Source organism: Chamaea fasciata, unplaced genomic scaffold (genome assembly GCF_029207755.1).
Source record: "Chamaea fasciata isolate MVZ Bird 193981 ecotype frontalis unplaced genomic scaffold, bChaFas1.0.hap1 SCAF_8, whole genome shotgun sequence".
Taxonomy (NCBI): Eukaryota; Metazoa; Chordata; class Aves; order Passeriformes; family Sylviidae; genus Chamaea; species Chamaea fasciata.
This window is the reverse complement of record NW_027094093.1, coordinates 17,807,425-17,821,126: the sequence shown is the minus strand read 5'-3', so window position 1 is coordinate 17,821,126 and position 13,702 is coordinate 17,807,425. Positions and strand designations below refer to the sequence as shown.

At 43.9% G+C, this 13,702-nt stretch overlaps 1 protein-coding gene across 3 annotated transcripts; it reads right to left on the bottom strand.

Annotated features, from left to right (window-relative positions):
* Positions 1-3,223: 3,223 nt before the first annotated feature.
* Positions 3,224-13,545, bottom strand: CHRNA1 (cholinergic receptor nicotinic alpha 1 subunit). Of its 3 annotated transcripts, none has more exons than XM_066189252.1 (10): positions 13,530-13,545; positions 12,373-12,430; positions 10,459-10,604; positions 10,273-10,317; positions 9,705-9,814; positions 9,280-9,475; positions 8,431-8,668; positions 7,104-7,327; positions 5,553-5,792; positions 3,224-3,616 (listed from the first exon to the last, which is right to left on the bottom strand). In XM_066189252.1, exons 2-10 carry the CDS (start codon positions 12,413-12,415, stop codon positions 3,485-3,487), a joined length of 1,374 nt encoding a protein of 457 aa, XP_066045349.1. In that variant the 5' UTR covers positions 12,416-12,430; positions 13,530-13,545; the 3' UTR covers positions 3,224-3,484. The 3 variants fall into 3 exon arrangements, with proteins under 3 accessions (XP_066045349.1, XP_066045350.1, XP_066045351.1); XM_066189253.1 differs by lacking the exon at positions 13,530-13,545 and adding an exon at positions 13,417-13,498; XM_066189254.1 differs by lacking the exon at positions 13,530-13,545 and adding an exon at positions 12,525-12,583.
* Positions 13,546-13,702: the final 157 nt, after the last annotated feature.

The following is a 13,702-nucleotide window of genomic DNA, read 5'->3' as shown; positions in this document are numbered from 1 at the left end:
CAGTAATCTGATTTTTTTAAAAAAAAATCTCTCAAACTGAAGGAAGCTGTGGGACCCAAGCCCTGGTGGCAGATGACTGATCACACCTGGCATACACAAGCTCATAATCAATTGCTTGGAGTTCAACAAGTGTCATTTTTCTGTTCTCTCTCTTGATCAGCTCAACTACATTTTACAAAGCCAATATCCAACTGGCTGAAGAGACAGAATAAGGACACTGAGTTCAACTTAGCTGTCTGGTGGCGATGGAGAGCAGCAGCCTGTTCTGATTACAGACTCATGCAGAGGTGAAACCGCTCCCTTGGAGCTGGCATAAGATAATGGACTTAAAAAATTCAAATGACCCTCTCAGAAGAGTCAGGTCTCCTGAAGAGTACAAGTATCAAAGAGGAAAGAGATTTGGGAGTGGCTGCATCTCTGAGAGCAACATATCGATGGCACAGTAGAGAGTAGCTAAGGTCAGCTAAATGCATGGGAAGGGGAAAGTTAACTTGCCAAATGGTTTGAAAACTGGAAAGAGAATCAAACTGATGGAGACATTCCAGGAAGCTGTTCTATTAAGGACATAAATGGGGTGTTATCAACAAGCTCAAAGTGAACAAAAACAGCTTTAGTAGCAAGAAGATGGCAGTGAAGAGGGACAAGTTAACTGCTCCAGGTACTATCACTATAAAAGCAACGCCTCCTCACCCAGATGCCCCTGGTCTGTCTTAATTTAAATGAGGTCTGCTTGTTTCAGTACCATGGTGTTTTCATGTCATTATTTTTACACTTATTAGAGAAATTTAACAATGAGTGTGTGACACCCGTTTCTTGCTTTGCTTATCATGAGATTTGTTAGTTGAAACTCAGGGCTGAAATATGCCTGTTTAAGGCAATGAGGCAGCAGAGATGCATGTGTGGGTTGTAGAGTGATTTCCTTGGGGCTGCTGATTCAATCCATGCAGGAGAGAGGAGAGTGTAGTGTTAAGGTTTCAAGGCGGGGCTACAGAGCTGTAAATGAAAAATCATTAGACTTCACATACTTACACATTGACAGTGGATTATCTGTGACCATGACAGAGCATTTACAACCTCCAAAGCTACTATTTTAGCAGGGGCTGACATTAAAAGGACAGTAGCAGTTGAGAAGAGGTAGTCTGCAGGTAGGTAAGGGTATTCTGTCAGTAGATGGACACTGGTAGCAGGTGATCTTAGTGGTATACAAGTGGTATGCAAGAAAAAAGTATCATAAAGGTGATATAGGAAGAGAAAATATAGGTTGGTACAGTCCCAAGTATTCAAAGCAAAGGAAAGCAAAGCAAAAAACCAAAATAAAACAAAGCACACCCCCCCCAAAAAACTCCCATGCACTTAAATTATGCTTGGAGAACTGTGTTTGGAGAGTCAGAATACAACGTCTGGAATATGCAGCCTAAGAAGGGAAGTTGTTAACATTTATTTTTGCCTGCTGTCACATCTTTTGCGACACAATTAGTTCATCAAGAGTCAAAGTGACAGCAAGGCAGATGATTTGCTGTGCCTATAAGACAGGTCGAACCATCACAAATGAAATTTTTTGTAATAATAAACAGTTTCAAACATTTTTCTGAGGAAGTGGAAGGAAAGCACTGGTACCTAGCTGTCTATAAGGAGAGCTGGAGAAGCAAGGCAGGCAGGCACACACGTGCACACACTCACTCTTGCACACATATAGGGGGAATTTGGAGGCCAAGACTCAGACCTGCCTTGGGGAAGCTGAACAAAGATACTGTGGATGCTCACCATGAATCTTGTTACTTGATGTTTATATTTAATGCTGAGATTCAACCACATGCTGCTTTAAGAGGATTGTTCTGTCAATTTTAGTGCAAATCACAGGCTCTCAAATTAAGTTCCAGGCACCATTATGCTGCAGCTCAGCTCACCATGAGCAGGGAGCTGCTGACTCTCCTCAAGGGCTGGGAGCTGGGAACTCCCACCAGAGGTAAACCCAGCTGCAGTGTGCATTCCCTCTGTCAGCAGAGGTGTCCTCCAGCAATACATCTTTGGCCTTTGCTTACAGGGTTAATGATCATTCAGGGAGGCAAAGATTACCAGGGTGTTAGAGTGCTACAAGTGATCCATTACCCCAGACAAACTGTTTGCTTAGGACGGCAGCTCACCAAAACCTTGTCCAGCAAACACTACGCAATGCTGGGAGTGTTGCTCAAGTGCCTCATTTTCCCTATAGTGCTTCAAATGCCTGTCCTCTGCCGGCATGACGCATTTCTGTGGAGCATTAACATAATACGAATTATTTTACGAACCTCACAACAAATTGTTTACAGCTGTTAGCAAAGTAGTGCTCTTGGCTCGGACAACCAGCTGGAAAAGATGAGTAACTTGTCGCAGTTGCCCCACCTATCCTTATTTATTTTTGAGAAGAAGAGGCAGAGCTGCTGGTATTGCCACACCGCACTACTGAAACGCAGAGACACTTCTTGCTTAGGTCGAATGGAGAGTAACCCAAGTCCGGCGATGTTTGGGCAGAGGCAGCACTGCTTTGCTGCATCCACCAGAGAGAGCTGCTGCTCAACTTTTGAGCCAAGCTTGGGCAGCCCCTGGTGCTGCTCGCAGGAGGAGCGGTCCCGTCACCGCGTCACGCACAAGCGCAGCTGAGATCCGCACCTTCCCTGGGAATGAGCGGTGTGTTGCTGTGGCTGACTGATGCTCGCACAATGTCTATGTCAGCAGGGCAGGGGACAGCTCTCAGGAAACAGGAAGAACTGTGTTGAAATAAGCACCCTCAGGTTAGAAGGTACTCCCCCCCCCCCCCCCATTAGTCATCACTCCAAATGCAGAGTAGAAATCAACCTTCCAAGACCAGGGTAGGCTGAATATGGAGATTATCCTAGGGATAGGTTGGATCCTTCCCACAGTAAAGAACAAGTAACTCTCTCCTCTTTGCTGCAACGAGAGCTTCTACGGGTAGAGTCATGCATGTCAGTCAGTTCAGTTCAGATTTGTGCGTGAAAATCAAGTGCTTAAGCATGGAGTTTGTGATATTTCTGACGGTTATATCTAGTGTTAGCAGAGGAGTGACCCTGCTTATACAAAAGCCACAGAGCAGAAATTTAAACCAGCTTGAATGCTAAAGTTGGATACAGATTTACAGCTCAGCTAAAGCTTGTTACACTGCTATTGACTTCACTGAAATAGTATCTGTTGATTACAAAGTCAGACAGTCTTATTAATACATTAACATTTTTAATAAAGGGTAGAATGGATCAAAACCTGGCTGACAGACATTCAAGTTTACCAGTAATGCAAGTGTTTCTTTTGGCAATTAAATGCTACTGAGCAGCAGCTCAGAAGTGCTGAGTATGGAGCCTTACATTTTATTATCCCTGCTCTTTCCCAGCAGTTACTGATTCCTGTCAGTGAACCTTTCAGAGGCTGGCCAGATTTTGATGGTTACGATGCTTTCAGATGTTCAGGGTAGAAAATAGTTTCCAGCTGACGTTCATCCTTGCTGATTTAATTCAATAAGGCGACCAGCAAATACAGCTAATGTTCCTATAAAACAAACTAGCATAAATATGCCAAGGAGGAGATGATCAAGTACCATTGCAACAAACTTCCATTCTTCTGCAGCCTGGGAAAGAAACAAAGGAGATGGTAAAATCTCTGAAGAGCCCTGTTTGTTACAGCATTCTTGTAATTTACTGTCTTGAACAAGGGGAAGGCTCTTCTGTAAGTGCCATTATTGCTATGCAAAAAATGCTGATTTTCTTCTCAAAAGCAGGTCCATGGTTAAGAAAGCCTAAGCAACCTAGAAATACAAATTTCAATGCTAAACTAACCAGAAACCCTGGCAATTTGCTGAACAATTTAATTTTTAAAAAATGTTGAAAAACTTAAATTTTAGGCCAATTGTTTCTTCTGAAAGAGAGTTTAAAATCTTGAAAACAAAATGCTTAGTTTGACCCAACTGACTTTTGTTTTTCCATTGCTTTTTTGTTCTCATGGAATATCTAAGCAATTTCTGTTAATTTAAAACTCTAATTCCTACTTTCCATGCAATCTAATGTCTTGTAAAACCTTCTTGATGGCTCTACTAGTCTTTTTTTCCAGTTGTGGGACACCATGAACCACATGCTCTGTACCTTTTCACTGGATGCTCTCGGCAGGAGCCTAGCACAGTAAGAACATGCACAGTGCTAGGCAGCAAGTACAGCAGGGCTCATGATTTCCACCCTGTAACTCCACCTTAAAGAGTGACATGTGCTGACCTAAAGCACCTTCTGCTTGTGCCTTGGCTCTCCCACAAGTAGAAGAGGCTCTTATAATTTATCTAGAAGACACCGATAATAAATACTGTTATGGGGTGGTTCAGAAGTGAATGCAATGAAGTGACAGCTTTCTGGAGCCACAACCTTCAGCTTATTTAGGGAACCTGACTTTTGAAACCCCCTGGAAGTGATACATCACTAGTGCCCAGATGACACAAACAGCTGGGCTCCACTTCCGAAGGGGGCATTTGCTGGTAACCTGAAGACCCTCCCTGTAAGCCAAGGAGGAAGTGAAGCCCAGAGATCTTGAAGCCACGCCAGCCCTGCTGAAGGCAACAATTTGTCTGCAGAGAGGCAAAGGAGTCACAGGGAACATGAGCCTACAGCCAGAGCCATTTCACATGCTCCAGGAATTTGGTCACAGGAAAAAACACCATGGTGTAAATCCTGTCTGTGGGAAGGAGGCACCTCCTTTTCAAAAGCGTGGGTCAAATGATTTTTTCAGAGAATCCCCGTCTTCAGACTAGCCTGAAGCTCAGGAGGAGAGGTCTATGACCACATGGGAAGGTGAAATACCAAGACCAAATTACCCGTGCAAAAGCTGTGTGAGCTGTGAAAGATGGAATAAAAGAGGGGTTAACTGTACTGAATGTGCTAGAAGGAGGCAGGGCTAGGTTTTCCTAGGGAACACTGCCATGTGTGACTCTATATGCTTTTATCCTTCCTTTGGCTTGCAATGTGGAAAAGGTCAGTAATCAGAGTAGCTCATGACATACTTCATTTGGAGGGACTGCTTGTAGTATTCAGGAATAAAACAAAACCGTATCAAAATTGGAAATGTAACTTGTAAGTTACATTTAACACTTCTCAGAGAACACTACTAGTCTTTTGGAATTTGGCTTGCTTCCTGGGTTTTCAAAAGCAGTAGGATCTTACTTACCATAGGGGTAAGATGCCTGAGTGGGAGACAGAAGAAATGTGTTTTGGAACTTTCTTACAGTTCTTGAAACTGCTTTTCTTCTCACAGACACTCCATCTCTATGGCTTTCCATATCACATAAGAAAACCTTAGCACCGACACTCTTTCTTTTTCTCTTATTTTGGGGAGCAAATATTCACTTAACATCTGTGACAATTATTTTTTGCTCCTTGTTGACTCCACTAAGGGGAGAAGACTGTCCACTGCTAGAGCCAAACCAGGGCTTGGAGTGTTTTTGTAAGGCAAGGATATTTTGCCAAAAAAGTAAGATGTAGCAACTTGAAAGCTAGAAATGAATCATGCACAAAAAAGTGCCTTACATTACTGGCTTCTTGGTCCGATTTCATAGTTTCCGCAATGTATTTTATTCCCTCTATAGCGTTTTTCACATCTGGATTTTTGGTAAGCGGGGAGTAGAAGTTGACAGGCACAGAACCTGACTTCCCAGAAATGTCAGAAATATCAATATCTTCTGCAAAAATATTTTTGTCTTGCTTGTCTCTTGATGGTCGTTTCATTGTGGAGAAAAACATGACGTTTGGGATTGTGTCAATAAAGATCTGAAAACAAAGGGAGAAGATGACAGTTGCTGCTCTATGGGGCTGTGTTACAGCTGCAGCTGTGTGTCGAACAAAGACAAGCCTCTCCCCTCCCAGATCGCTTCCCGTGCTGGGTCTGCTACAGATTCCCTCTCTGAGTATGTCACAGCCCACGCCTTAGTTACACTGGGGCTTTTGTCAGCCTCGTGTCCCGGGGCAGAGGGAGTCACCCTCAGGCCTGCGACACGTCTTCTGAAAGCCATTTCCCTGCTGTACACCCAACGTCCACACATACAGCGGGAAGCGATGCCGTGCGGCAGATCCTCAGCCAGCATGAGCTGACTGAGCTCTAGCTATCTCATCTAACTTGAAACATATTGCCAGCAAACCTGACTTGAAGAATGGACTACAAAGAAAGTCCTTTGGCTACTACCGTTTGATTTCACTGTTTTGAATGTTTTCTATACAGGCATAAAAGGTTTACAGTAAATTCCTTTGGAGTGACAGAGACTTGCTGCCAGAGCAATGTTAAGCGCATGCAGCATTTCCTGATGAAATTTCCCTTCTGCAGGGTTTGTCTGTGCTGTAGAGGGAATCCAATATAAGTTGTAACTTTAAAAGTATAATTAGAAATACACAGAAAAACCTCCTTTCATGTCATGGTTTAGTATGAACCCAGGCAGGCTTCAAAACAGCAAGAATTACTAAATGAAGCAGATGATTTTTGATACTGTCTCCTTGACAAAGAACTTGTGATGACAGACAACCAAGTTTTTCTGCAACTTATGATTACCATTTAGACTCCTGTGCAAGGATCTCCTTTACTCCCAAGGGCTGCAGAGCAACTGTATACCAGAAAAGTACAGGGAAGATTTTTTAGCTTTTGCTAAACCATCTTTTGCAAAACAGGATGCTGAACTCAGGTATTCTCAGTGGCCTTTGTGCTCTGCGCACTCATGCATCCTGGTGGACTTGGACACTGGCAGGTAGAAGTCCCTTGCAGTCAGATGGAGAATTAGAGCAGGATATGTAATTTGACTCCAGATGGACATTTCCTTTTCCGTGCTCCCTACCTTTAGCTGCTCATATTTTGTCTCATCTGTTCCCTGCAAGACTCTACCCCAGTGGACAATTTTGTTACTTGAAGGAGCAGTTTAGCAATCTTGCTGACTTTATGCACAGCTAAGTAGTAAACACTGGCTCTTGCGCCTAGAGACCTTTAACATGATGCATTTACTTCCCCAATTGTTTCTGACTTTTATTAGAAAACCTGCCAATAAAATATGGAGCATTTGGTGAAAACCAGCAAGTGTGCCAAGCCAGAGAGCTCACCTTCCTGACCCAGTGGGGCATGGTGTGTGTGCTCGGGGAGCGGTGGTGCGTGTTGATGACGATGACGGTGATGATGATAGAGGCGATGACAAACACCATGGTGAACAGCATGTACTTGCCAATCAGAGGCACTGCACTGGATGTGGAGGGAATCAGCTCCACGATGACCAGCAGGAACACAGTCAAAGACAGCAAGACAGAGATGCTGAGAGTCATTTTCTCACCTGTCATAGAAAAGCCCCTCAAAATCATTGCTACTCCTATCATTTGGTACAGAGAGCATTTATTTGAGAAGCAGGATGTGGGTGAGAGCTGTTCACATGAACACCTGTGTGCATTGGCAGTGCTATCATCTCTGCCAGCATCCAAAGCAGCAAGTAGGCTGGGCAAACCTGAGAGCCTAACAGCATCTGCTCCAGCATTAAGGTGGGAATTACCAGAATGACTGGGCTGAGGTGTGGGTGGTGGATATTTTTACTTGCTAGGAGCATTTCATGGGCTCTGCATTTTGAACAATGCAGTGTATGCACTTGATTAGTGCTTGGTCCACAGCCTCCTGAGGGTTTGCTTCCCTTACCCTCTGTCTCTGGGCTGAGAGAGCAGACTAAATTCACATCTGACATCAGGTCAGCTGCTTTGCGAGATCTCCTTGCATGTGGAGGATGTCAAAAATGAATTATAAACCATTATTCACACATTTTTTTTATCCAGTTCAACTTTGTAGAAAGTTTTCCACTCAAAAAAAAAAAAAAAAAAAAAAAGCCTCAAGTATTTCATAAGAAGGGGCTTACACTGAAATTAAGTGGTATGAAAAGCTGACAAAAAGCAAAAAGAATGAAGCAGAGGAAATGGTTGCAGGGATCATGAGGGGCTCAGCAGAGACAAAGGAGGCCAGAACCGGTCAGGATTGCTCTGTCACACAAGGTGATGTGTGTGAGAGCAGGTAATGAGCTCTCTGTTATGACACCATGCAGGAGGGCCTCTGTCACCCCTGTGTGCTCATTTACTGCAGGACACACTAGTGCACTGACTACCTATGGCAAAACACAAAAGTTATCCAGCTAAATCTTTAGTTTGCAGAAGTTAACTGGCTAGCTGGCCAGCAATTTCTGTGGGAAAGCACCGCAATTTATTTATATCAACGGTTTCAGTTTTCAGCACTTATCCTTTCTTTGCAGAATATTCAAAGCCATTACTCTCAGTGGAAATGCCCAGTTTTAGTATGCATTGGCCTTCAAGCTGGCTGATGATTTCAAATCCTGGGAATTTCTCAGGAACTTCTTAGAAGAGCAATTTCTATGGAAGTAGAATGAATAAATTTACATACCTGAATCTGTGGGTAAATAGAAAACTAACCCTGTTAAAAAGGAGAAGAGCAGGCAGGGGATGATGACATTCACAATGAAATAGAGAGGCAGGCGTTGCATGAGGAAGTGGTAGGTGATGTCCAGGTAAGGGGTGTCAGGGCAGCAAGCATAGTAAACCCAGTGCTTCCAGCCACGGTAATCCTTCATCACCCACTCCCCACTCTCCATGAAGTTACTCAGATCTGGACGATCACTCTCCTGGCAGCAAAACACCAAAACAAATTCTTAATACCAGGTATTCTGAACCAAAACAAAACTGGGCAGGTTTGGCTCAGGAACAGGATTCCAAATAACTCATGCACTTTGTGGGTTTTGTTTTTTTTTTTTGTGAGTAAACAGCTCTTGTCTACGTTATTTTGCCTCTACACAGCATTCAGCTTAATATTTTACAGAAACAGTCAGAGATAGTAGACCGAAAAAATATTACAGATAGGAGACATACCTGAAGGGACAGGGAAAGAGTCCTTGGCAGTGGAAAGTCATGAGCAGAGAAAATGCACTCCCTCAAAAAAGCCCCAAACCCAAGAAAACAAACAGAAGCAGAACAGGCAGCACTATAAAAAGTGGTGCAAAGCTGCCAGAGGACAGACAGGAGACTGTTAGGGCACAGGGATAATCTGTTTGCAGAATGTAGGAGCCAAACCAGGAAATCTTGTGCTAGATCTACAAATGAGAATTTTCTATTTTACAGGTAGGGTCTGCTTGTTTTTCAAGTCAAAACTAGGTCATATTCCATTCTAAATCTGAGATTTCTCTAAAAACATATACAGGTCTTTGCTGCTTTTCCCAATTACAAACTCCTTGCTTACCGGGTTAATAACAACCACTGTACCATCATATGTCCAAGTTCCCAGCTTCATACTGCAGTTCTGCTGGTCAAAGGGGAAGTGCGTGACTATAATTTCACAGTAACTCTTAAAAATAGCTGGTGGTGTCCAAGTGATCAGACCTGTGTGCTCCAGAAGAACTTTGGTGTATTTTACAATGGCAAAATCACCGTCTGCACTGCAGAAAGAACAAGGACATTTAAAGCAATACGGGCAGCATAATCTACACAGTCACAAAAGGATTTCTCTGGCTCTGGGTCAAGTGACTCCCCAGTGCCTACTCCTGGAGAAGCTTACTCTGAGGAATTGTACCCGCTAGGCATGTCATGGGAAAAATGTCCCACCACAGTGGTGCCAGAAGGCAGAGCTCCTCCTCCCTCCCTCCCCCGGCAGCTGGCACCCCTTACTTGTTGTAAAGAACGAGGTCTGGCCGCCAGATATCATCTGAGGGGATGCGGATTTTTTTTACGCCACCGTAGTCATCTGGATTCCATTTGAGGTTGACGTCTGTCCATTGCTGAAGAGGGAAGATTTCAGCCCCTGAGAGCCTCTCCCAGCTAGTTAAAAACTAGCTAGTACTCAAACTGGGGTTAGTTTGAGTACTTCCCAGAAACAGCTCCTCCCTTGCTTTGGGACATGCAGGTAAGCATAAACATATGGGAGTGGGACCCCCAGCTCATCTTTTCCGTTAACTTCAATTTTGGTTTAAGATGCTTATAAAAAAAACCCAAAAGAAAACAATACAAAGGTAAATATATCTGAAGCCTACTGTTAGAAATACAGCCCCAAATGCTTTTCTCAAGACTCTTAGCACCTGGAGCACTTTATTCTTAAGATCTCAGTAAGAAGAAATGCCCTACTGTCTTATCCACCTGTCCAAGTTGACCCCAAAAGTATGACAGTGTAGTTAATTCCTGACTGCGTCTAGTACATTTATTTGAATGAGATGAAATGGTTAAGAATATTTAGCATTACCTGTTTCAGGCGTACGTTGGTTGTCACAATCTGATTTACTTCATCCTTAAAAAAAAAGGAAATAAAAGGAGGCAGTATCAGCAAGCATCAGGATTAAAGGGTAAAAATTGTTTCTTTAGAAAAACCACACCATTTGGCACAATCACATGAGCCAGTGGCTCAGCATTACCCGTGCTCATACCGTACCACACTAATGAGCTGGATGAGCTGCAGCCCCACGGTGACAACGACGGCGTCCCGATGGTCCTCCACAGGGCGCACCACCTTGTTGTAGTTACTGAACAGGTCCTCCACCAGGCGACTCTCATCTTCATAGCACAGCCCCAGCCCAGCTGCAGAACAGCAGGGGTGGCAGCAGTCAGAAGGGGCAGGGAACAGGCTGCAGCACTGTCAGTCTGAGGCTGGCATGAAGGAAATGCTGCCAGGCAAGCTGCTAGTGTGGGGATAACACCAAGTTCTCCCTGTGACATTGCCATCCAACCAGGAGATGAACAAATCCAAATAAGCAGGATCATGAACATCAGACTGAACATTAGGAGTCTTCCAGCCTGAAACTGTGCTAACATGCACTACTTATGGGCAGCTAAACACACAAAATATCCAGTCTCAGGGATTTCTAATGTTGCCTTTTCCACCTTCAATTCCACAGACCTCCCTGTGACAGTAACATTAAAGGAGAGAGCCAAGCACACCAGTCATTGAGAAGGCATCACCACCCAGACTCCTTGCATCTGCAATCTAAGTCAAACAAGAGCTCGTCTCTACAATGGGAGTTGCTCAGGTTGTGCAGGTGATGAGAGAAGGAACCCACTCACTGTGTGGGGTGGGCCCATCGACAGCTCTGCTCACAGGCTGCCCAGCATGTCTTGGCCGTGCTGTGCCAAAGAGCCTTGAAAGAAAAATTTCACAAGTGAAAATGGCTGGGAGCAACTCTGTTCCAGAGGAGCCTTCACAGTGCCTGTGCATGGCACTGCATGGCCAAGAAGCAAGGGCACTGGGAAACAGATGGGCCCTGTTTCTAGAGAGCCTGTGGCAGAAGAAGCAGGCAAATGATGCCCTCAGATTGTACCTGCTTCACTGTAACAGGGGAGGAAAGCAAATGGAAGGGATGCTTGGGGATGTTTTTGTATGTCTCCCCTCCCAAAGATAGTGAGAGGGAACAGAACAATTGAACCTCACTGCAAGCATTTTTGGCAGATTGCACACTTGTCTCCCCCTCTCTGTTGAATCCTGGGCCGCAGAAGTCAATAAGAATTTTGCTGCTGACTCCAGCCTAAGCTAGGATTTCCCCTGGTTTCCTAAATGACTTTTCATCCACTCCTTTTAGGTAGCTGAGCTGAGATTGCCAAGGATTCTGCCTTGGCCTTATCTATCCTGCCATGTGATTATATTAAAATACTTTGGATGCCAATGAGAAAAGCTGTCTGTTTGCTTCCCCTGCCAAGAGGCTGAGCAAGGGTGGGTAGGAGACATCTTTCAATTTTTAAGTCATGATCACAGCATCACATTTAATTGAAGGTCCACATATTTATCCAATTAAAATCCTTTCACATTGCTCCCTTCTGGTGTGGCTTGGTAGGAAATTAGCATACTGCTTGAACATTTTGAAAAGCTTTTAGGATCACAAAATATTTATTCTTTTAAGGGACAGTTTAAAAAGAATGATCTTAGTATGGCACATGCAGCTGCAAATCAATTCTACCTCCTTGTCAGTCACCCCACAATTTAATGAAGCTTCTTGTAATGATTTTTCATATTCCAAGTCACTCTTACTAGATCCTTTCACATATTCTGAAATACATGTAGCACTAGGGCAAATGGGAGCATGAAAAACAGATTGCAGAGAAAAAAACAATTAAACACAAACTTTACAGTTCAAAATATCTGTTGCCTGAAATTACAAATATCTGAGCTGCTACTAATGCACTCCAAAGCTTTCCTTTAAATGATTTGGTGTGTTCATAAAACCTTACCAGTAGGACAGGCTGCTCGTGGAAAACACACTCGCTCATGCTGATGTATATGCAAAGCCCTGGTCCCGCATGCTCTGGAAGGAGAAACCCCCTCCCCCCTTCAAGGCAATGGCTGGTACACCTTTACCTGCGGAGATGAGGAGGAGGAGTACACAATGGACCTTCATCATCCTCTTGCCGCTGTCCTACAGACGGAGACACACACAAAGCACCTCTGATGTCTCTTCAGAGGGGGCTGTGCTGCCAAAATATACCCACCAGGGTATTGATTTACAGCACCTGTTCTGGGAGTGACAGCTGAGGGCCACTGCACCACTGGGCTGGAAATGGGAGCGCAGTGTGTTTCACCCATCAAATATCTTCTGCAGTTTACAGAAGGTCATTTTTTTTCCTAAGTATCAATGTGATCTGTGACTTACTAAACAAACACACACACATGCAAATAAACTAAGAAAGAATTGTCTGTAAGTAACCGAACACCTTGGTGAGATCTCAGAAACTTTTTTTTTTGTGAACAGAACAACCTGCCAGGTTTAAGGTTTGTTCCCCAGAGACAAAACAGAGCAGTCACTTATTTCTGATACACCCCCACCAGCATACAGACAGCATGCTGGGAGGAGGCTGCTCCCTTGGCTTCACAGAGGGATGGGAAATCTCTGGAGAAGTAAACAAATATTCTCAAGAGAGATCCATCCCCTTGATTTTACCAGGACTTCCTCGTAGAGACCTCACCTTGATAGCTATTAACTAAGTAAGAGAAGACACCCTCCCCTCCTGGCTGCCACCACCTCTGTGCTTAGTGAGCTGAGAAAGTCAAGTGGTAGAAACATGACTGGTTGGTTTGTTTAGCAGGGCAGATCCAGTGGATTTCTGTAGGGTATGCAAGTGCTCGCTCTTTATTGCCATAAATCACCTGGAAAGGAGTGAAAAGTGATGTGTTTGGTAATAATACTTGGTCATTCAGGTTAGCAAAGAGAACAAGAAACACTGGAGAATAATATATATACACACATCTATCTACCTCATATATACATGATTATCTACTCTGAGCTCAACAATACCACTTAGGAACAAAACCAAGAGAGAGATAGTCCTGTGAAATGTTCAGCAGCATAACAAAAGCAAGTCCATCAGTTTCTAGGACAGGAGATGAAGCAAAAAGGAAAGATACCACTATAAATCTGTGAATGTTCTTTGCAGTTCAGGTCATCTGGTTTCAAAAGACTTGGAAGAGGCCCAGGAGAAAGTGACAACTACATACACAATGCAAACTGGCTTCTGTACCTGAAACAGATAGAGTATGAACCATCAGTCTCAAAGAAAAGCAGGAGAGAGAGCTTTGGTAGGGTCTGTAAAATCCCAGATGGTCTGGAGAAGGCAGATTTGGATTCACTTGCTGTCCCCATGCAAAAAAGTAGAGGGCACTGAAGTAAAATTAGAGTTGTCAGGCTTAACCA

Excerpts from the sequence above, each read along its gene's own strand:
- CHRNA1 (XM_066189252.1), bottom strand. The coding sequence starts at position 12,415 with ATGATGAAGGTCCATTGTGTACTCCTCCTCCTCATCTCCGCAG. Across the intron at positions 9,476-9,704 it reads GACCTCGTTCTTTACAACAA|TGCAGACGGTGATTTTGCCA; the intron begins GTAAGGGGTGCC and ends TTCTTTCTGCAG. Across the intron at positions 8,669-9,279 it reads CAGTGGTTGTTATTAACCCG|GAGAGTGATCGTCCAGATCT; the intron begins GTAAGCAAGGAG and ends TTTTGCTGCCAG.